At 49.8% G+C, this 24,102-nt stretch overlaps 1 protein-coding gene and 1 long non-coding RNA gene across 2 annotated transcripts in view; one reads left to right on the forward strand and one right to left on the reverse strand.

Moving 5' to 3' along the window:
- Positions 1-21,166, reverse strand: part of USP46 (ubiquitin specific peptidase 46) — a 55,453-nt gene extending 34,287 nt beyond the window's left edge. Inside the window, exon 1 of the mRNA XM_059383800.1 lies at positions 21,076-21,166. Within this exon, the coding sequence (XP_059239783.1) occupies positions 21,076-21,111 (36 nt within the window). The 5' untranslated portion in view covers positions 21,112-21,166. The remainder of the gene's footprint in view (positions 1-21,075) is intronic.
- Positions 21,066-24,102, forward strand: part of LOC132006146 (uncharacterized) — a 33,704-nt gene continuing 30,667 nt past the window's right edge. The window contains exon 1 of the long non-coding RNA XR_009400998.1: positions 21,066-21,154. This is a non-coding gene — a long non-coding RNA (uncharacterized LOC132006146). The remainder of the gene's footprint in view (positions 21,155-24,102) is intronic.

The raw sequence follows: 24,102 nt of genomic DNA on the forward strand, positions 1-24,102 counted from the left end.
GAGGTCCTGTTTTCCAGCTGTCTCCTCTTCCACTCCACTCGAGCACCTCGCTCCCAGAGACGTCCTCCGGATCTGCTCGCTGCCCTGACATCGACCCAGGCTCAGCTCTGGCTGCCGGCTTCCTGAGGCATCCACACTCCATGTGCTGCCCAGAACCTCTCGCTCCCCTTCTTTCTTATTCAGCTTAGAGCCCAGGGATCTTGACTTCCACGGCTCTTACAAACAACCTACACCTTGTCCTTTGGGCACACCACCTAGCGAAAACCAACCCAGCAAGAACCGAACTGTCCACCTTCTCTGAACACATACCCCCACACAGATGTGCAATGCTAGTGGGAGTCACACAGCCACGCTGGCTGGATTCACCCGAATTCACTCAAGTGGCCCCGAACAGGTCCCACTTCAAACAATGTCTCTTCAGGGCACTCATTCTCCAAGCCACGACGACAATTTCCAACCTTCCCGGAGCTCATCAAAACCTCCACATCCCCTAGATCTCCTCTGTGTCTCTCCCTGGCTTCCAACTCAATACAGGAGAAAAAAAAAAAAAATTAACTGAATTAAACTAAACCAGCAGGGAGGAACTCCCTTAATTTCACTCCCAAACCTTCCAACCTATGTCCCTCAGTTAATGAAGGAGCCCTCTCTCTTGTCCAATCCGATGTCTCCTCTACAGTTAGATCCTTCCCATCAGAATTGAACATACCTGTTGTAAAGGCTCGAGGCAGATGTTTACACCATGTCATTTCTGCCCCGGGCTCTGAAGGTCAACGTGAAGAATTTAGCATGCCTCAGTGCCTCTCCCACTAAATACATGCGTGCACACTCTCCCACACCTCTCCCCCAGTGACCTCCACCAGTGTCACCGTCGCATCACGGCTCAACTTCTTTAAAGAACTCTCTATTCCAAAACAACTACAGACGAGTCAGATAGAACGTCTAAGATTTGTTTTAAATAATCCAGTGGTGAGGGGCCCCTGAAGAGCTCAGCCGGTTAAGCATCTGCCTTTGGCTCAGGCCATGATCCCAGGGTCCTAGGATGAAGACCTGCTCAGCGGGAAGCCTTCTTCTTCCACTCCCTCTGCCTCTCCACCCAGCTTTGCAGAGCTCTTATGCCTGCACACGCTCTCAAATAAATAAATAAATAAATAAAAACTTTAAAAACAACAACAACAACAAAATCCAGTGCTGAGGTGCAGAGACGTGGGGATACAACTTTGTTGTTGAAGCTGAGTGCTGGGTAGTGGGGCTTCTTACACCTTTCCATCTACACCACAACATGTACATGTACAGGGGGTGCCTGGGTGGCTCCGTGGGTTAAGCCTCTGCCTTCGGCTCAGGTCATGATCTCAGGGTCCTGGGATGAAGCCCCACATCAGGCTCTCTGCTCAGCAGGGAGCCTGCTTCCCCCCACCCCTCTTTCTGCCTGCCTCTCTGCCTACTTGTGATCTCTGTCAAGTAAATAAATAAAATCTTTAAAAAAAAAAAAAAAAAGTACCTATACAGGCAGGGTAATGGTCCTTTGAAGAGCCCATGTCCTAATTTCCAGAACTTGTGATTATATTTCCTTAATGGCAAAGGGAAATTCAGGCTGTAGATGGGATTAATTTGCCAGTCGGCTGACCTTAAGATAGCGGGACTGTCCCGGATTCTCTTGGTGGGTCCAAGGTGATCACAATGAGCCTTAAAGGTGGGAGACGGAAGCAGAATGGTAGACGAGAGTGATGCCATGTGTGAAGGACTCCATCAGCCTTTACCAATCTCAAAGATGAAGGAAGGGGCCCAGGAGCCAAGGAACCCAGGTAACCTCTAGAAACTGGAAAAAGAAAGACGCAGTCTCTGCTAGAGCCTCCAGGCAGGATTCACCCCGTATGACCTTCATGTTGGCTCAGGGAGGCCCACTTCAGAGCTCTGACCTCCAGAACTGCAAAATGATAAATCCAGATTGTTTAAGGCACTGAGTTATGGTACTTTGTGACAGCAGCAACAGGACACTAATACAATTTGTTAGAGATTGTCCGTAATACTCTTGAAGGCTTGTCTCTCTTTCCTCACCTCCACATCTCTCGTCTGGATTCTACCCCCACTTCATCCCTGACGTGCTCCAAACACGGCCAACTCCAGGGCGCACGTTGAGCGGCTGGCCTTTTCCAGGCACTGAGGCCTCTTCTCTGTGCCCCTCTCTAGGGTCTGGGCAATAACCACTCATGGGGCCTCAAGCAGCAGCTACCATTTCCAACTTCATCTTCATCCCAGAAAACTTACTTCTGAGCTCTTTCAGACTGGATGTGAATGGGCATTTCCAATGGCTTGAGGCGCTCCCAATCAGTCTACTCCAAACTAGAGCCTCCCCTTCTCCTTCCCCCAAATCCAACCCTTCCCTGGTCTTTCCTCACAGAGTAAATGACAATGCTGCCTGCTTTCTGGCCGTGAGGAGATCTAGCCCGGGGGCCTTCCCTGACCCACCCAACCTGTCTTTGGGTTCTTGCTCCTTCCACCTTTCAGGCCATTTGCTCCTCTTTAATCTCCTGTCATCGCCAGCAAGGCCAGGCCACTCTCGCTGGAGCTATGACAGCGTCCTAACACCCATGTCCCCACCTCTAACCCCACATCAACATGGCAGCACGAGTATTCTCCGTAAATACAAATCTACTCTAAAACCACCAAGTCCCCGCTGCTATCTCTGGGGTCAGCTCTGGCCACCCACGCCCTGCCTGTCAGGACCGACTTCATTCCACTCCTCACACACCTCACACACCTCACATTCCGCCCCCCCCCCCCCATCTGAAGGCCCTTCCCCAGCTTCTTCACCAGGCTGCGCCCCATCACGCTCTCAGGGAATTCCTCGCTGACCACCCCCAGGCTCCGGGAGTGCCTGTCACGGAAAGTAGAGTGGCCCCTGCAAGACGTCTGCGCCCTCGTCCCTGGAGCTGTGAATCTGTGACCCCACATGGCAAACAGGATTGTGCAGGTGTGATTAATTTAAGGATCTTGAGATGGGGAGATGACCCGGATTATGTGGGTGGGCCCGGGGTAACCACAAGGTCCACGAGGAAGGAGACAAGAGGCAAGAGTCAGTGCGGAGACGCGCCAACAGGAGCAGAGTTCCAAGGGGGGGATGTGAAGACGGAGGAAGGGCTGTGAGCTGTGAAATGTAGGCAGCCGCAGACACTGGAAAAGGCAAGGGAACACATCCTCCCTCAGAGCCTCTGGAAGGTGTGCAGCCTGGTGACACCTTGATTTTAGGACATCTGACATCTGGAGCTCTAAGAGAATAAATGTGTCATTTGAAACTACTAAGTATGTGGTGTTTTTTTTACAGCACCAATAGGAAACTTCCACCACATAAGCCCTGCTTCCCACCCGGGGCACCCGCATGGCATCCCTACCTAGCTGCGAGGGAGGCTGGCAAGAGTGGTCTTCACCTGAGCAGCCATGACTAGCGAACATTAGAAATGGAAAATGGAGGGGCGCCTGGGGGGCTCAGTCAGTTAAGCGTCTGCGTTCGGCACGGGTCATGATCTGAGGGTCCTGGGATCGAGCCCCACATCGGGTTCTCTGCACAGTGGGGAGCCTGCTCCCCCCCCCCCGCTCTGTCTGCCTCTCTGCCTACTTGTGATCTCTCTGTCAAATAAATAAATAAAATCTTAAAGAAAAATAGAAAAGGAAGATGGAAAATGAGGGAACAACTAGCAGGCAATGTCTCAGAGGGTCCTTGTGGCAAGGTTTGTAACAGAAAACAAGGTGGAAACAATCTGAACTGGTTAAAAAGTTACAGTGAACCATATGACGGAGTCCCATGCAGCTGTTTAAAAAGTAAAGTTAATGGGCACCTGGGTGGCTCAGTCGCTTAAGCATCTAACACTTAGTTTCAGCTCAAGTCATGATCTCGAGGTTGTGGGATCAAGCCCCATGTCGGGCTCTGCCCTGAGCTCATAATCTGCTTCAGATTCTCTCTCTCTCTCTCACTCCCTTGCATGTGCAACCAGTGAAGTTGCCACACAGGTACTGCTATAAAATCTGTCCAAGATACAGTAGTAAGTTAAAGCATGTTAGATAGTGACGACGCATAGGCCAATACTGGAAATGTTGCTCATTTCATCAACAGACGCAGAGCCTTGCTTTTTGCCCAGCACTCGACCTGAGGCCCACACGTGAACACAGCTGACCAGGCCTGCCCGCACTCACCGCCCCTGCACTAAAGGAAGCCCCTTCCAGAATACCGCAGAAATCATTCATGTCATCCCTAGGGCCTAAGGGCGGGGCTGGGAGATCACCAAGGGGCTTTTCAGGTTCTCTTCTCAACCATTTACATGTTTTACTCTGAGCATGTATTATTTTTGTCATACAAAAGGTTTAATAAAAATTAGCAAACTAATAGCCAGCAGACCAGCTATCTAAAGCCCACAGCACATAATTCAGACTGCATTTGGCCATTTTCTTCCTCCCAGTAGGAATGTGCCCTTGGTGTTGGTCACTCCGCTCTCTTGGCCTCGGTTTCCTGGCTGAGAGGGGAGAGAGGCTGGTGTCCAGCCCATCTGACCGCTCGGCAGGCAGGGAGAGTCAAGCAGAACCCGGGCTGTCACCAACACGATGTCAACGGCAGGGCAGCCTACAAAGCCGGGAGCCTGCGTTCCTGCTCGCGCCCCGCGCAGAAGCACAAAAGACAGAGTGGGAGGCACGAAGGGTAATCGCTCCGAGGCCAGATGCTGAACAAAAAACCCAATCTGTGGTGGTAAATCACAGGGTCTGGAGGTATAGAAGCACAAAGATCTTATTTCCATCAGTAAAAAATTTGGTGGCCTTTGAAAAACAATGTGCCACACTTTATTAAAAATAGAATCTGGGCTGGGACAAGTTCCAACAAGAAGACTGTAATGTTAGCTCTTTAGAGCCCTTCTGAGAGCAATTCTGTGACTGCCGAGGGGGGGCTGCAAAATCAGCAAATAAACAACAAGAACAACCGGGAAGGGTGAAGCGTAGATGCCTCAGATGCACAGAGAAAAGGCGTTTCTTTTCAAAGCGATTTTAAAAGCAGTTTATAAGGAAAGCATATTAGAATGTCTTCCACGGGGGAATAAAAAAGACACAGAATCTCGCCCCAGAGAATGATACAATCAGAACGACACTACGAGGTCTATAAAAGCCGATGAGACGATCGCCATCATATGGCAGTGCCTGAGCAGAAAACCGCAGAGACCAGGAAGCATCCCTGGAGATCAGCTAGACCCATTTCACAGACCCAGAGAAGTAAGCCTCCTTGCCCAAGATCACCTCAGGACAGCCCACTTCTGCGAATCCTAGGATAGGCAGCCTCGCTCAAGGCTGCACAAAGAAGGGACAGACACACAAAAGGCCAAAAACAACATGTAAGGATTTCCTGAGTACTCAGAGAACAAGTCCCTAATAATAAGCCAAGGGCTAAAATATATGACAAAGTGAATGTTGTTGGCTGAAAACACATTTTTAGGTCTATGCTCAAAAGGCCATTCTACTTATCAAGTTAAGTTTTCAAAGTACAAACATACACCAAGAACGAGCTTTCACAAGGACTAGCAGTCCCTGACTTCTGACGACTGAAGGTCATTCTTACAGCCTCCCAGAGAGAGTGAAATGAAAATGAGGTGACACAGCCCAAGAGCTCAGGATGAGTCAGGAGCCACCTGCCACAATTTAGGCATGGTTACGGAGGAGTTGCATAATTAGTCATCATAACAACAAAAGATAACACACATCAGCCTTACTACACCCAGTCACTGCCGTCAGGACGGGATGTGTATTTTACTCCTGTCACCATCACCTCACCATTTAACTCTGGAGGTGAATGCCATTATTGTCCCCATTTTAAAGATAAGAGGACTGGGACCTAGAGACGGTAGTGAACTTTATCCAAGTTCACACAGCCAAGTGCGGCGAACTGGGTTTGAACTCACCCCAGGAGGCTCCCGACCACGAAACTGTTCTGACTCTCAAGGAGCGTCAAGAGAATCCCAGAATGGCAGAAGGAAAACCTGAAGAGGTCACAAAGCTGTACAGGCAAACCCCTAACTCCAAGGCACCCCATGAAATAGCCACAGTGAGCAGCACACCTGTCCTTTTCTGTAAAATCTCTACAGGACACTGCAACCTGTTTAAAGCAAATATACAACTGAGGTTGGAAGTCAGGAAAAACTCGGGATGTAGTCAATAGGAAAACGGACTTTTTTTTTGGCCCAAATGGTTTTAAGTGCTGTGAACCTTTAGCCAAGCAGGAAAAGTAAATAATATTAAGTTTAACAAGGCAAAAAGAGAAAACAGCATCAAAAAGTAGAAATGAGGGCACCTGGATGGCTCAATCCGTTAAGTGTCTACCGTCGGCTCAGGTCATGATCCCAGCCCTGCATCAGGCTCCCTGCTCACCAGAGAGCCTGCTTCTTCCCCCTCTATCCCTCTCCCCTACCGTGCTCTCTCGCTCTCTCAAAAATAAATAAAATCTTTAAAACAAAATAGAAATGAGTTCTAAGGGGTAAAACACTTTATACCTAATAATGAAATAATGTGCAATCTTACTGCTCTAACTTGTAAATTTTTAGTTACTGACGGTTATATAAGGAAAACAATGTCATAGAAAAAGAACCCACCACAAGAACGCATAACAAAATATATTTTTTTAGACTTTCTTTTTTTTTTTTAAAGTAACCTCTTACACCCAACATGGATCTCAAACCCACAACCCCTGAGATCAAGAGTCACACGCTCCAGGAGCATCTGGGTGGCTGAGTCAGTGAAGCATCCAACTCCTGATTTTGGCTCAGGTCATGATCTCAGGGTTGTGAGATCGAGCGCCCCAACGGGCTCCGAACTCAGTGCAGAATCGTTTGGGATTCTCCCTCTCCCTTTGTCCCTTCCCCCACTCATGTGCTCACTCTCTCTGTCTCTCTTGTTCCAAAAAAAAAAAAAGTCACACGCTCCAGCTGAGCCAGCCAGGCACCCCAAAATGTGTTATTAATACAGCTTGCTCAATTCTCAGTGTTAAGATTATAACGGGGTGAGGGGGTGGGGAAGGGGGAGAGAACTGGAATGAATTATATATCAGGAAAGTTTCCTTTTTTTTTAAATCCAAAGGAAGCTGCGAGCTGTCATACCTCTAAAAAATAGAAATGCAGGCTGTAATTCTGAACAAAATATCCACTGTAGCTCTAAAAGGTAGAAATGCAGGCTCAGAACTGGTGTGGCCACTTCCCTGGCCCTTGAGCTACAGCCCCCACTTTCCCCTCCCCTCGCCAGTTTGCTTCGATGCCACTTCTTCAAAGCTAGCTTCCTTTACCTCTCTCTCGCAGAATCCTGTATGGAACGTCATAAAGCTTACCATGATTTGTGATAACATCCTGGTGATTATTTAACATGTTTTCCCACTGAACCACAGGTTGGGAAGTGATGGTCCACGGACCAAATCCGGCACAGCTACTTTTGTAAATAAAGTTGTACGGGCATACGGTCACAAGTGTCCACTGACTTATTGCAGCTACTTTCACAATAGTGGAGTAGTTGTGACTGAGACACTGTGGCCCACAAAGCCCAATATCTTTACCATCTAGCCCTTGACCGAAAAGCCTGGTGATCTCTACATGAGACCATAACCTCCACGAAGCCAGGCTCTATCAGGTCTGGTTGGTTTGCCAGGACCTAACAGAGCCTCGGGCGTGTAATAAGGCGCCGACATCAATCTGCCGACTGAGTAATGTGCAAACGGGGTAAGGGGGTAAGTAGCACGGGCCACGCATTCAGAGACTGCACGTCCATACATTCCATCCCTCTCGTCCGCTCTCGTCCAGCCCAAGCCAGATTACACTTATTATCCTTCTTCTACTCCTGAAGAAAGGGAGAGAACCTGCTCACCTTCACTCCGTCTGTAAAGGCAGAGACACGACTCTAATGTAGGCCATTCGGATTCCGAGCCCAGGCCCCTGACCGCCAGTCAGGGGAGAGGATCTTCTCATTCATATTGTTAGTAATTCCCGAACTGCAGATCCAGGGACTAGGCAGAGAGCCAGAGCTGCCTCTGACCGCGTGGTCCCTGGCTCTCGGGCACTCATGCCCTCGTCACCTAACCCCCGGGGGCGCGACAGCCCAAGGTGGCTATGGATGTCCGTCCTGCTCAGACAGCAGACCGGTCACCCAGTCCCAGCGAGCAACACTGAACAAAACTCTCCATTCAGAAAAATCATTCCCGGGGACTCCCCAGCCCCATTTCATAGCTAAGGGAAATGAGGTTAATGGAGGTTGAGGACCTGGCCAAGGTCAGGTGGTCGTATGAAGCAGAGGTCTGCTGTGAACCCGGGATCTGAACACCATCACACTGCAACCCCAGCTCCCGGTGCGAGCGCGCTCAGCCCCCTCCCGGGTCTCTCCAGGCTTTCCCCGGGGGCCGTCATCCACAAGAAGGCAGTTAAAGTACATTTCTATCCTGCGCCACAGTAGCGGGCCATTTCCACGCCTTACAGGATACTGGGTAGGGAAAGAAGTGAAAAAAAAAACCTCAACATGACTTCATTTAATGCTCATAACACAGAAACAAAGACGTCTGGCTGCTGAAGAAAGATGACCCTGGGATACATAATGATCCCCAGTCATCACGGGAAGGGACATTAAAGAGCAGCCAGAGACTCCGGTTTGTAAAACAGCTCTCCACATGCCTAGCGACAGTGTAAAAAAGTCCTCATGCAAAGAGAAAATTTCAACTCAAAAGCAGAACAAATGATCCTGGTCGGTGTCTATCTTCTGGCTGAGGGGGAGAAAAAGGAACTTTCACCCACAGTCACTGAACTCCGTGTGCTACAAGCAAAACTCCTTCCCAACCCAACGTTCTACAACCAAGCCCCCAAGAATGCCACCCTGCTCATGAGGTCTCCGCAGCTCCTACTTCACCCCGGAGCCCCTGCCGTCACGTCACTCCCCAGAAAAGCAGCACAGGAAGGCCCGGGCTCCCAGCAAAGCCCCAGGTCAAAGAGGACAGCTCTGCAAATTTGACTTATATGGGGATTTTGAGCGTTCTCCACCCACCCAACGCCCTCTAGTAATTCAAGCTCGAGCTCTTCATCAATGAAACACCAGGACACCAGCGCCCCATCCCAGCATGGGAGAACGCAAGGTGCTGGTGTAGCCGGATGGGTCTGCGCGGCACCCCTGCCCTCTGAATCAGGCCTGCACCATCACACATATTTTACTCTAGTGGAATGAAAGCATCTAGTACTGACTCTGAAATAGAAAACATAAAAGTCGGGGCACCTGGGTGGCTCTGCCCGTTAAGCGTCTGCCTTTGGATCAGGTCAAGATCTCAAGGTCCTAGGATCAAGCCCTCCTTGCTCGGCAGGGAGCCTGCTTCTCCCTCTGCTTGTGCTTGCTCGCTCTCTGACAAATAAATAAAGTCTTTTAAAAAAAAAAAAGAAAGAAAGAAAGAAAGAAAATAGAAAATTCTGCTCTCTCTTCTCTCATCCCCAAACAGGGTGGCCATGGGAGAAAAGAGACGAGTCAGGAATTCTTTACAGCAATATCACTCAAGGTATCATTACTGCCATGAGCTAAGTTCAGAAATTAAGAACAGGTAAGACGAATGGATAGAGTAATTTTGTATCTGTCAAGTTTAATCATAAAAGAGGGGTTTGTGTGCTTATGTATCTTGGGAGTTTTTAACTCCATTTTGCTAATAATTCTTTTTTATTGTATTTTACAAAAATACCAGTCTGTGACAGATTGAAAGGCAAAGTAAAACTGGTCCTTCCCTACAGACTTGGAAAATAATTGCCAACAACAAAACAGTTAAATGAAATGGAGCTTGTTTTCCTGAACGTGTGAATTGCTGCTCAAGCTCCCCTAAGGAGAGGCACGCAAACTACAAGTGCACGAGGACACCATTCTCCCCCTGACTGGCAGAGACCACAAGGGTTCTGGAGAGCATACGGCTTTGGCAAGGCTGTGGGTAACGAGTCGCACATATTGCTGCTGGTGGAGGGCAACTTGGCGAAATCCATCCAAGTTACAAATGCAAATCCATTTCTAAGAAATGAGGTGACAGCTCTATCCCCACACGTGAAAATGGTATGTGGACATATGGATGGATAGATGTTCCCTATAGCCTTGTTTGTAAAAGCCAAGACTGGAAAACTACCCTTCTGCCCATTGTGGGGGGCTAGGTAAGCCAGGGCAGAACATTCAAGATACTGAATACTCTGCAAGCCATTAAAAAAGAATGGGGACGCTCTTCCCAGACTAGCGCTACCCACCTCCAAGGCACAGAAAGCAGGGGCAGATCAGGATAGACCAGCACAGGCTAAAAGCACTGCTTGTGTTTTTAAAAAACGACGAGAGAAATAAACATATCTGCTTCTACGTGCATAAGATACCAATGAACGGAAGCAGAGGGAACTGCGAGGAGAAACTGCGCGGAGGCCAGGACCGGATGGTGCGTGTGTCGTCAACATTATAGCCTTCTGCACAGTTGGAAACTCCTACGGTGGAAACTCATCTTTTTTAAAAAAGTTTAAGTTTTGTTTTTGTTTTTGATTTTTTTTTTAAAGATTTTATTTATCTATTTAACAGAAAGAGAACACAAGTAGGCGGAGAGGCAGGCAGAGAGAGAGAGGAGGAAACGGGCTCTCCACGGAGCAGAGAGCCCGACGCAGGGCTCGACCCCAGGACCCTGGGATCATGACCCGAGCCGAAGGCAGAGGCCTTAACCCACTGAGCCACCCAGGCGATTTTTTTTTTTTTTTTTAGAAGAAACGGAGCTTAGGGGCACCTGCGTGGCTCAGTCGGTGAAGCACCTGCCTTTGGCTCTCAGGTCATGATCCCAGGGTCCCGGGACAGAGCCCTGCGGAGGGCTCCTTGCTTGCCACCTGGGGCGCGGGCAGTCTGCTTCTCCCTGGGCCCCTCCTCGGCTTGTGCAGGTGCACCCGAGCTCATGCTCTCTCTCTCTCAAATAAATAAGTAAATAAAATCTTAAAAAAGAAAAAGAAGCTGCACTCAGCTACTTCATGTGTCTCTCAGCTAGGAACACCGAACTGTGTGCGCCAGGTAATACAAGAGTCTGTAAGATGCCTATGAGATGGCCAAAAGTCTCCGCCTACATGATGTGCCCTCATCATCAGGAAAGGGAAAAACACAGTATCTTACTGATGATTACAAAAGTTTCGCCACACGCCATCAGCACCTTGTCTACCATCGACATTTCAGTAGGAAATCACAGCTTCTTCCTCCTTCTGTCCCCTCTGTGCTCGCCCGGCCCCCATCTGGTCTCCAACTGGAAGCCAGGCTACCCTGCCCCGCGGGGCTCCTCTTCTCACACTGCTCCCAGCAGGAGGGGCTCCTCATGTCTCAGACTCTGAGAGGCTGAGTCACCAGGCCCGTGTCTGGAAAGCTACAGAGTGGCAGCGTCAACACTGGAACCTGAGACCTTGGACACCAGGGCACTTTCTGCTACATCGTTTGGACTCCAGGGCTAGTGCAAAAGCCAGGGGCACTGGAAGAAAACACTAGTAGAAAGGTCAGGTCCTGGGTAAGCACCAAACGTTAATGATTCCATTGCAGCCCCACAATGCCCCAGGGAGGGAAGTTCTCTTGTCACCCCCATGTTACGGGTGACAAGCAGCATCTCTGGGAGTGGGAACAACAGCAACTCTCACACCCAACCCACAGCAGCGGGGGACATCCAACCAGATCTCCTCCACAGGCTAACCAGCCTCCCAAGGAAGCTGACCAACCTGTCATCTACTAACTGGTGTAACAGTGTTCCTCCAGGGGTGCCTGGCAGGCTCAGTCGGTAGAGCAGAAGACTCTTGATCTTGAGGTCATGAGTTCGAGACCCAAGGTGGACAAAGAGATTACTTACAAAGGGGGGGGGGGCTCCTCAAATAGCCAGTTAATTGAACCTGCCATGAAGAAACTCTTATCTGAGCCAATGCCTCCCCAAACTAAACCCATGAATCCCAGAGGGAGGTGAGATCATCTTAGGTAGCTCCAGTATGAACACTTCCAACTCTAGCAATTCTGCGTCTTTTTATTGACTTATCGACATACAGCACTATATTAGTTTCAGGTGTACAGCAGAATGATTCTGATATTTGCATCTCTAGCAATTATGTTTTTGATATGCATTAGAAAAGCATATAACTAGCTCATCAAACCCATTACCTCACAGATGTCTTAGCACAAAACAAGGCCAGATTAAATGAAGTTGCACAGATTTAAGGAAAACTACTATGACATTCAAGTGATTCAAAGACATAGGGAAAAAGTGCGAATAAAAAGAGTGGAGGCTGGGAATGGGAAGAAACTGCAGCATTCAATACACACCAGCTCTGAAGGTCACTTTTTTATTTGTATTCGCCCTCCCCCTGTAGACCACACTGCCTCTCTCAGGTGGATAAGGCAGTATCCCCAATAAATAAAGCACCCTGAAATGCTGCACTTAAATGGCCGTGTCCTTTGGTGGCTTAACCTGGGGCTGACCCCAAGCCTGGTCTGTGCTGAGTAACTCTACCTGTACCTTCAGTAGATCAGTAATACCCAGTAACCACTTGGAGTACACCCCTCCACACTGTGAGAGAAGTGTCTGACTTGGGGAATAAATCCGAGGGCCTCCCTACTGTCCTATCATCTGCAGAGCTGAGTGGGAGAGAGCTGTGGGGCTCTCCCTAGCCCATTCCTCTCCCACCACAAACCAGTGAGAAGGGAACCCCCCGCTTCCTAGCACCTGCACTCAGAACCACACAAGGTGAATTTTGCCTCTGCTTGTGCCCAACCCCTACCCCCATCCCACTCTTCCCAAAATGCCCACTAACTGCAGACAGCCGGTCAAAATGAAAGCAGAATTCCAATAAACCAGGGAGTCTCAGAGGTCGGTGTGTTGTCCTTCCCCGTGTTCGGTGTATCCGTAAACTACCTCAACTTATTGGTAGCTTTCCCTAAATCTGTTCAATTTCTTTTAACAATAGCTTTGTGCTTTGAGCAAACTGAAGGAAACCATTAATTCCCTACAAGAAAGAGGACTACAGAACGTAATGTGTGTGAGAGCATCGCAGTTCACAAAATGCTTTCACAGGCAGTATGATCTCCTTTGAGTCTCCCCAAAAATGCTGTGCAAAAGGTATTTTATCACCTTCCTCTTTGTGTTATAAAGAGAGGAAGAAACGGGCTTCGAGATCTACCTAGCAGGATTCCAAATCCAAAACTCTGTGCACTTGAAAGCTGTAGGGAAGAAAGAAGTCGGTCTCTTTTTTCCCCCTTGGGACTTGCTGTTCTAAGTGTGCTCCCCAAGCTGGGGATGCTAGAGACGCAGAATCTCATCCCCCACTCCAGACCCACTGAATCTGACTCTGCATTTTAACAAGATCCCCAGGTAATTCCTGTGGACAGTAACATGTGATGAGCACTGCCTCCGGGCACAGCAACTCTTCCATTCTAGCTCGCTACATACAGCCCCCCACTCCCTTCTCCTGTAATCCTTGGTTGAGCAGCTGGCACAGATGTGCCTGTGCCGAACGCCCTGTCCTTGCCGAGCTGCCCGTCTAACACGGTGGATTCTCAGCTTCAGAGGCTTATCAAAATCAGCTGTGGCACTTACAAAAAATAAAAATCCCAGGTGCCTAAAACCCACCCCAGAGCTACCTACACCCTGCCCAGGCAGAGGCTCTGGGACTAGGGCCACAGAAGCCACACACCAGAAAAGCTCCACATCATGCAACCGTGTCGGGGCCCCTTTGGCAACACCCAGGAAAGCTGCAGCCAGGCGCATCGTCGGAACAGCTCTTCCGTTTCAGGGCCTCCGTCCTGGAGAAATGAAGGCACGTGTGCAGTTCACTGCAGCGCCGTTTCCAGAGAAACACACCGCCTTTCTGAAAGAACGTCAAAAAGCAACTGGGTGAACAGGAAAACTCCCTGCGTCCAGCCTTGCTGCCGCTCTCCACGGAAGAGGCCCTGGAAACGGACACATGTTCACCAAAGCCGACTTCGGTCAAAGCGTGCACGACGTACCCTGAACAGAGAGGCCAGGACAGCGCAGTAAGGCAGCCCAGACGCACTCTCGGCGCTCCGGCGCTCCGTGAATGCACCGGCTCACTTCTGGTCTGTAATCTTCTCACTGGAGACTTTCACCTCCTTGTTCCCGTTCCCTCAGCCTCCAGCTTCCATTCCCGCCCTCCCGCTCTGGACTTGCCCTCTGGTCCTCCCAGTCTTCCCCTGCGTCCTCCCTTTCCCGGTTTGCAGACAGAAGGCACACTGCCATCCTGACTCTCAAGCCTGGGAAAACTGTCCCCTGAGTCCCTGGATTAAAAACCACCCAGCCCCATACACACAGGAAAAGATGTCTGGCCTTGTTAGTAAACGGGGAAGCAAACATTTTAAATCACCAGGATACCCCTTCCCACCCATCAGCCTGGCAAAATGTCAGACTCCGGATACGGGGCGTCTGCAAGCCCGCGGAGCAGCTGGCGCTCCGCAGCGCCGCCGGTGGGACGCACACGGGCACACCTGCTCCGGAGAGCGACCTGGCAATGTACTAAGAGCTGAAGATGCCCCTTTCCTTGGATCCAGCAATTTCTCCTGGAGGCAGGTCCCACAGAGAAACTTTAAACAGAGGCATAGGGCGACAAGTTCAAAGCTGTCATGACAAACACAACACATGATAAACCCAAGTGCTACTCAACAATAAAATCAATACCAAAAAAAATTAACAATGCGTTATATGTTGGCTAACTGAATTGATATAAAAAATAAAATAAAATGAATACTTGGGAGCAGATTCGTGATGGAAGCTCAGATAGCAGCGAATAACCCAGAATTACACACATTCCAATGGGTAAATCTCAAAGCCATAATGATGGAAAAGCAAACTGAGAAGGAGCTGTTCAGTATCAGAGAGCGCGTTTCGAACAGGAGAAAATGACAATGTATCCGGCTGACGGACACATCTAGTTGAAGTCTATAAACGTCAAGTTTGGAGCAGCAGTCACTGTCCAGAAGAAGGGGGAGTGAGATGATGAAGTGTTCGCTTGTGCTTGTAGTGTTTTCTTTCTTCACTGGGTGGTAGATGGAAACACACGGGTGGTTCCCTCTCTTATTCTCCGTATTCTTGTGTGCGCCTGAAATCTATCATCACCCAGAAAAAGAGTCAGAAGTCCAAACTACTTTTAAGCACGATTAGGCTCTGAAAGTGGCATCAGAACTGGAAGTGCAGAAGACTGGACCAAGAGGTGGAAAGCGAAGCTTTGAGAACCAACAGGGTTTCTTCCACACTTACCAACATCCAGCACAAACGACCGTTCTTAAAACTGTAGTAAAACTGCATGTCAAGGACTTACGACATACCCGAAATTCTTGGCAACAAGCTCAGTACAGAAACATTCCAAGAAGCCTTTAATGACAGGGTTGATTGTTGATACAGAATTTATTTCTCTCAAAAAGTATTTGCTCATTCATTTGGGGGTGGCTTTTTCTCTTAAAGGATCATCAGGCCTTTCAAACCCTTAGATTAGCATTTGGTTTCATCACAATCAAAGACGTAACAAGAATGTGCATTAAAATAGGCCAGAAGTATTACATCTCCTAAAAGACACCGAAGTCTTCCAGTCCCTTTGTTTTGGGCTGGTTCCATGAATAGGTTGGAGATAAAGCCACCAGGAGAGACCTTTCTGATGATACCACAGAATTACACACTATCATAAAGCCTCAAGTCATCTGAATGAACTAGACACAGCAGGCTGGGGAAAAGAGGACAAGAAAACCACAGAAATTTCTCTTAAATGCTAAGAGGACCCAAACTGAAAATTACTTTCTATTACAAGCCAAAATACCAAAATTCCACATTAGTCAAAAAAATAAGTAGGTTTTATTGTATCGGTGAACTAGATAAAAAGTGGATATTTAGAAAATAATATTACAATCTTTCATGCTAACTAAATACTGGCATTCAACTTTGTTTTCCTCTAGGATTCCAAGAAAAAACAGAGAAAAAGCTATAGGCCTAATTGTCAGGTCCTGACCCAACACAAACATCTACATGTTACACCAAGAGACCAGAAGAAGAGAATTTTTCTTTCAACATCAGCCCACCCCACCCCAGGCTACAATTTTTAAAATCTGATGACTATCACAGTAGACCCTCACATGTGACTTTAACCACTCCCAGATGATACGTTAAACCAAGCTTACAGTCTCCAATTATCTTCAAGAACGGGAAGCAACAGTGACAGTACTAGAAGAAGAGATAAATTATGTCTCCTCCCAAGTTACAAGATGTACATATTTTTTTAATAGTTTTAAAATTTTTTCCCAACTAGTCTCAAAATACTGCCTCAGCTGATTGACTTAACAAGATAAAACAATCTCTATAAAATCCTCTAGCTTTGTTTCAAATTTTTACTAGTTCTACTTACCCTTCATATCAGAAAAACTTCATTTATTTAAAACAATTCAAATACGGCACTCACTGTGGTATCCAATAATATCCTGGGACTGTTCAAGGAATACTAAGTTGCTAATATCTGGTATATTCGACAGTTTTAAATAAGGTGGTTAGGTCCTTCAATGGTTGAGAGACAATTAAGGATTTTTTTTTTTAACACCTTAAATATATGCCAAATGTATATGTCAATAAAGCAGTTAAAAAAGAAATTATAGTGCTTGGTTCATGACATAGTGTGTTGAGGAGTTTCAAAGTGAAGAAAGGACAGGTCAGTGCCCATCTAGGGACGGGAACTTCTCCCTTGGTTTGCGATGCTGGTGAGGCCAAGGCCCACCATTCCGTCCTCACAGGACATTCCGTCCTCACAGGACATTCCGTCCTCACAGGACATTCCGCCTTCCACAAGACTTCCCATCTGTGTGCTGAACTTTTCATCAGTCGATGGTAAGTAGGTGCCACTGGCCCAAAGACGACTGAGAGAGAAAGTGAACCCCCAGGCCAGAGAGACCCCTTCCGCCCCCACCCTGGGCGCACCCTCTTTTGAGAAATCCCAAAGCCTGTATCTTTCCATGAGCTTCTGACAGCCGCATCGTCAGGGATGGACCGTGGATCAACTCATGGGCCTCTAGAACACCTGGCCCCTCCCACATCATCAGATTTTTCACAAAGTGCCTTGAATTATCTTTCAGATGCTTGCCCCATGTTGGGAAGGAACTTTTTTTTATAAAGACTCGAAGAAATACTGTTCACTAAGAAGCTCTGGACAGCCCCTCAAAAACACATCAGTTTTACAAGGTGAGAAAGACTTGGGTCCCAAGAAAGACAACAATTTGTCCAACGTTACCATTACGCTCATGCTTAACTGAAGAGACAGGCACTGCGACAGATGCCCATTCGAAGGTACACTAACTAGATTCATGTCCTCATATAAAACAAACAAACAAAAAAAAAAAACCAAACTCGGACCAAATGCAAACTATACTAAAGAAACACCTGCTGTGGTATCAGCCTTTTCATTGTACTGCTTCTGAGACTCTGCAGCACCTTCAGCTGTGCAGGTAAATGCACCTTCTGAAACTGTTCAGTCTTTACCAGTGTCACACCCACAAAATAAGAAACTGCTGGGCCTCATCTCGTTCATTTATGGAGCACCTGCCCATAGTACATGCCAACGCTAACACAGCACGTCCTCAACAAATGGTTGCTTACGGGAACAGAAACGTAGTCAATCTGACACCCAGCATTTTCTCTATGGTACATCTTACAGCACTATTAACAAATGAAATGAAGATTCGATGATTCAGACCAATTTGCATTGGTACAAGTCTAGAGGACACATTTGGTTTCTCCCAGCAAAGGCTTCCTCTAGAGAAAATTTCTCAAGCTCTTCAAACCGAAATCTTATGGGGGGGGGGGGGGGGGCAGGGGGGTGAAACCAAAAAACTTTCCATTTGCAAGGTGATTAATAGGAAGTTAAATCCATTTATCTGGACAAAAATCAGAGGATTACCAACAAGGGACATTTCCTCATGCTTGGTAGCAGCTAGTACATTTTAAAAATTACAACACACTAGCCAAACAAGCTTACTTACTATCTCAGAAGCAGACACACCGGGTGGCTAAAGCTGACACAAGCAAGTTGATCAAGAACCATGGCGGCAGGATTTCACACGAACGTAAAACTCAAACAAATCGGTAGGAACCAGCATTACCCTCCCAAGGGACAATAAAACCTCAGTGTATAAGGAGACAAGCCGAGGAATGTGGATCTTTTCCGTATCTAAACCAGGGAGAAGTATGAGGGAAAGAGAAGGGGTTCATTCCTCAATCACATAAAGGATTTGCTACAAGTTTTGTTTCTGCTCGGCTGGGTCCTTTCTTGTCTGACAGAGGAAACAAGTCCGCTGTTCCAAGCTAGGTTTTGGCTTGTTCAAGTCTCACCTAGGAGAATGGTACCTCTTAACACCCTTTCTGGACATATCCGCCTGGTTAAAACACGCCAAACTTTCTTCTGCATAGAAGAAAAGGCAATTGCCACTTGCTCCTTCTACAACTACGCAAACCAGCCGGGACCTAATCATGTTAGGAGCAGAAAAGACGAAGGAGAGCCCCAGAGAGAAACTATAACCAGTCAACAGAGATTCAGAGAAGACCTACCTGGAAACAATTCATCATCCAGGAAGAACCTAAGGAGGGGTCTGGTGCAAATGTACATCTGATCAGGTGAAGACAGTCTCCTCATCCCCAAGCCTTCTCCCTCCCTCCCTCCCGTGGGAAGGGAGACTGGGAGGGGCAGGGCTGACCTGAGCACGCTTTTATAAGGGGCGGGGTTAAGGATTCTCATCCCAGCCTTTGCATCCTGCCCTTTGGCTTGGTTTGCATAAATGAACTTGCACAAATGAACGTGGGCTTGTTTATATTAGTGGCTGCTTCCAAGAGCCTATCATCTTCATTATTCTTTAAGCCACACTGGAAGGTGGCATAATAATGAGAAAGATGTTAATAATAACAGCGAGCCCTCACTGAATGCTTGCGTTGTACTAGGCCCTGTAGTACAGGAGCTCATTTAATACAACAGCCTAATGAGGGAGGAAACCATGGTCATCCCTTTTCTAGGTGAGGAAAGTAAGACAGCAACTTGTTCAAGGACAAAAAGCTGGTACATGTTCGAACCAGAACCTGCACTTGCTCCAGACAGTGTCCAACTAGGAACAGAAAACTCCCTACTTAGGAATTACTGGCTCCTCACTTCACCTGGGTGACCACCCTAACTTTGGTGCCGCTTCAGGGACTCCACACGAGGTGTCAACTCTGCAGACACAGTACTGATGTCTTCCCTGCAGCCTGAGTTTTGCTGGAACCTGGTTATGCCATTCTGCCCAGGTGTGCCAAGAAGCCCCAGCTGCATGGGGGAGGGGGGGCGGTCTAGATGCTGGCTTCCTTTTGGGACCTGTGAGCTCTCAAGTTCCCAGGCTATTTCACTACAGAGGGGTGTCACCGCACCCAGGCAGGAAAGGAACACCACCAAGAGCTAGACTATGCCTCACTGGCCCAGCAGCCTGAGGCCACACAGCAGGCAGGAGGGAGGATCAGAGATGCTCCGGTTTCCCGGTGGCCCTCACAAACTGGTCTTAGGAAAACCAGGAAGCAAGGCATCACCCTTTCGTTGCACCAAACCAATGTTAACACCACTCGACAGGAAGGAGCAGGAGACCTGTCTCTGTGCGGAGAAGGAAGGAAAGGAGAGAAAACGGAACTCCTGCAGGAGCCACCCACCACATCTAACTGGTCCTGCGCCAGTACCTTTGCAGCTCTCACTCCGGGAAGCCCCAGCATTTGCTCTGCTGGCGGTGCTGAGAACTGAAGCCAGCGCCAGTGGGTCCTGACTGCACCCCTGAGCGAACACATGGCTCCTGAATGCTCCTTTGCCCTCTGTGCTAATCTTGCAGGAGAATGTGGGACAGAAGATTTAAAAAGCTGTGCGATGGGGGAAGGGTAGCCAGATCACCTTACCCCAGGGCTTCTCAATCTTGCCTTCTCAGATTCCCTTCTGGGGCCTGTATGAGAGCTTCAAGGGAGGTTTCCCCCAAACTGGCATTAAATGAACACGTGTTCCAGCCGGGGGAGGGGCCCTTTGATGGAGGGGAATGCCCCCACCACCCGAGAGTGAAGGCAAAACACACACACTCTCACCCTGCCCAGGAGGGCCACTGCCTTATTCCAGGGGGGCAAGCTGAGCTTCCCAAAGCTCTGACAAGTGGGGGTGCCAGCAAGGTACACCCTGGGAACCCAAGGGCTGGAAGCTGTTCCTGCAAACACTGAAAAAGAAGGGAGAGTAGCAATGGGAGAAAACCAAGTTAAAGTGAGCACCGCATCATGGACCCAGCCCCGCCAGAGCCCGAAGACATCCGCTTGCTGTGACCACGCTCACCAGACCACGCTCACCAGCCTCGGAGGGGTCTGCAGCAGATCAGGCCAGATAACCCTGGAGACCTCCTCCACGCCCAAAGACGGCCCCGCCCTCAGGGCCTCCAAATGTTACCGCCAAATAACCTTGTCCCTCTTTCACAGGTGGAGAAATTGAGGCATCCAAAGCACATGACCGTGCTTCCCAAACCAGGTAGAAGTTCACTTCTCCAACCACAATTCTGCACTTTCAGCTTTATTACATTTCAAATTTCTCCAGATACACCGACTGCCTTTGCAAAAGTGAATTTTAAATATAGTTTAAGGAGCGAAGTCAAAATGAGACGAGAGCGGACAGAGAGACCCGTAGGGCTTTATCTACCGCAAAGGCGGGATGGGTTCCCCCCCATCCTCAGCTTATCCCCCCCGAGGACGCTTCCACCGCAGCCCGAGGGCGGAGGCAAGGCGGCGCGCCCGGGCACCGGCGGGCGGGCTCCCGGGTCCCGGGGCTGGGAGGGGGGCGGGGGAATCGGGCCCCTCCCCCGGCCGCCCCGGGGGGCTGCGGCCCGCCCGCCGGGCGCGGGGGCCGGGAACTTCTGGCCGCGCCGCGCGGACCCCGGCGCCCCCCGCCCCCACCCCGGCGCCCGGCGGGTGGGCGGCCCGGGCTTCCCTTTCTTTCGCCTCGCCGTGCCTCCGGCGCGACCCCCGAGGCGACGGCGGCCGCCACTCACCATATTACAGATGGAGGCGATGTTTCGGACAGTCATTAGTCTAAAGGTTGCAGCGATCCCGCACCGCCATCTTTATAAGGTGAAAACAGGACTGTCCATGGTGGAGCGCTCGCGGGGAGGCCGGGCGGCGGCGGGGCGGCGGGGCGGCGGCGGCGGGGAGGCGGCCTGGGGTCCGGCGGGCAGTTTGGCTGGGAGAGGGAGGCCGGGAGGGAGAAGGAGGAGGAGGAGGTGGAGGAGGAGGAGGAGGTGGAGGAGGAGGAGGAGGTGGAGGAGGCGGGGAGGGCGGGGAAGGCGGGGAGGCGGGAGGGAGAGCGGAGGGGCGGGGAGTGGCGGAGCGAGGGAGCCTGGGCCGCGGCCGGCGGCGCGGGGAGGAGGGGCGGCCCGAGCGCGCCGCGTGCAGCCCGCGCTCCGAGTGCGCCCGCCGCGCGCCCGGCCCCCGCCCCGCCCCCGCCGCCCTCCGCCCGCGCCCCGGGTCCCCCTTCCCCCGCCCCGGCCTCGCTCGTCGCCTATTTCCTGCTTCACCCTCTTAGGGCCGGAGCGCGGGGCCAGGCCCTCGCTCGCGTGGCTGCAGCAGCCGCGCCTCGCGCGTCCCCCGGACCGTCCCCGACGAGGGGGCGCACGCCGCCAGCAGCCCGCGGGGACCCGGGGACGGCCTCGGGCGCGGGGCGACTCCGGGGGGCGCCGCGGCCCGCGAGCCGGGGAAGGCGGGCGCCGCGGAGAGGGCCGGCGGGGCCCCGAGGCCGTTTCCCGTCTAAGCTTTTTCCTTCCTGCCTCTCGTCCGCCGGCAGCCCCGGTTTTTCATTTGGGGCGAGTGAAGACGGCAGAGAGCAGGGATGACTACGTCCAACCTTTAGTTTCTCCCCCGCGGTTCCAGCCAGATGGCACCCGCGGGGACCCAAGGAGTAAATGGGGTCAGGACGCGGGGTTGTGGGAGAGCCCTGGCCAGCAGCGGGACGCCTGCCTGGTCGAGGGCGCCGGGAGGAGAGAGGAATCTGGGTCTGGGCGGAGGCCAGCCGCGGCGCGCTCGGGCAGTTTGTGGCAGTAGCAGGTACAAAACAGAAGTCTGAATCCTGGAGGAGGATTAGAGACCGTCCAAGCAGCGACTGGAATCCGGATACACCGAGAACCAAACTTTTCCGCATCAAGAAAAGCAGACCTCTCCGGGACCCAGCCTCTTTAGGTTCTGAGAAGGTTTTGCTGCATCGGTGTAGACGCGTTTCCCGCATGAAAGGTCGTGGCTTCTGGCTCAAAGCGCCAATCTACACCGTTCAGCCGATTTGTTCAGGTGAAGTGGGGGGATTCCATTCCCGAACGTGAAACAATTCTACAAAGTTGCAGTTCAATGCTTTCAACGGAGGTTGTACAAGTGGAACCCGTGATAATTCGTAAACCGATAGATATATTTAATGACAAATTGAATGAGGATAGAAACTAATTGAAGGTAGTTTTTTTCCTAACCAAGGCTAACATACTGCGAAAACATCATGCTCCTATCCTCCCTGATGTACGATTTATGTTGATTTGTGTCAGGTGTGTGAGCCATTGATTGTTGATATCTCCAGAACATGGGTGTAAAGAAAAGACAACTGCTGAGTGACAGTCCCTGGGGTCATGGTGGCTCTGTATATTTCAATGGATTTAAGGAATAATACTCCTGCTTATGTCAAGTCATTCAGCCAACACCTTCATTCCAAAAACTTAGCGATGGATCATAGCTAACTATGATTTTCTTACCACTGTCCGTCTTGATGTTCTATACATTCGTGACCTCCCATTGCCATGATCACGTCAATGATTAATATTGTCTTTGGCAGATGGATAAAAGAAGGCTTCCAGAGTCAGGTGTCTTACCTCCATGCGGTCACCCCCATGTTACAAATGAAGTGAGTCTGCTAAGTTGGCCGAGCACCATGGGAGAGTGGAGGGCAGCAAGACACCCAATATAGCGTCTAGTCCAATAAGAGGCCTAGAGAGGTTTCCAGACTTGAACAAAGTCACAAAACAAGTTCAGGAGCAAACCTGAGTCTAAAACTCAGGCTCTGGGCCTCAGTTTCACAGACATTCCTTTCTAAAGGCATTAATCCAAAGCCTTCAATGCTACAGAAATTGTGTACCATAATTGAGTTCCGTATTTCTGCCAGTGTCGGCACAGTGGCTTGCAAAGTCCAGAAGATTGAAAACACTGCTGACACAATGAAAATTGGACATCACCTGATTACCGAGTGCTACATCAGCACGTTCAAAGGGTATTTTGCATACCTTCTAACAGCCTATAGCCTAAAACCGAAGTGTTCAATATAGACTAACACCCAGATTGAAACTCAGGCAGTGACTTACACACACAACAAATCAATGAACACAGCAGGTCTTGTCAGGCTTGTGAATAATTAAATACATTTTTACACTACTACAGGGTTAGTATTCACAGGTCCAAATTGGAAATAGCATCAGCTGAAGAGGAAGAAGCCTAACCCCAGCTTCACTCAGCGAGTAAACGTTTGGAGGAAATAAGAGGCAAAGTCATAAAAATGTTGACACGTTAATGAGAGAACAGGGAAGAAACGTATTTCACACGTATGGGCCAGCGAGTAGAAAGGTATAGAGTCAAAACTGAGAAAAGCGGGCAAATGGAAGGTTGGGATACTGAACAGCCTAAAGAAATTTGAGGGAGACAGTCACAGGTGGTATGCCCCTTGCCGCATGAAGCGCGGTTGGAGAACCTGCAGCATTGACCTCACCCGGGAGGCTGTTAGAAGTGTGGCCTCTAAGGTCCCAGCCCAAACCTATTAGATGAGATTCTGTGTATGACGTGTGAGGAACACCCGTCCAGCCAATCACTCGTGATGGCATTCTCAGTTTTTGCTTGCCTGGTTCCCAGATTCTACTTTGGGCAGCTGTCCCTTTTTCAAAACCTGTGGTTCAGGTATGGCCGACCCTGCCCTCTGCTTCCTGGGGAAGGCATGTAATCCAGGCCTGGCCAATGGGAGGACCTCTCATGGTCCAGCCACAGTGATTGACTCAACCAGG

Source organism: Mustela nigripes, chromosome 1 (genome assembly GCF_022355385.1).
Source record: "Mustela nigripes isolate SB6536 chromosome 1, MUSNIG.SB6536, whole genome shotgun sequence".
Lineage (NCBI taxonomy): Eukaryota > Metazoa > Chordata > Mammalia > Carnivora > Mustelidae > Mustela > Mustela nigripes.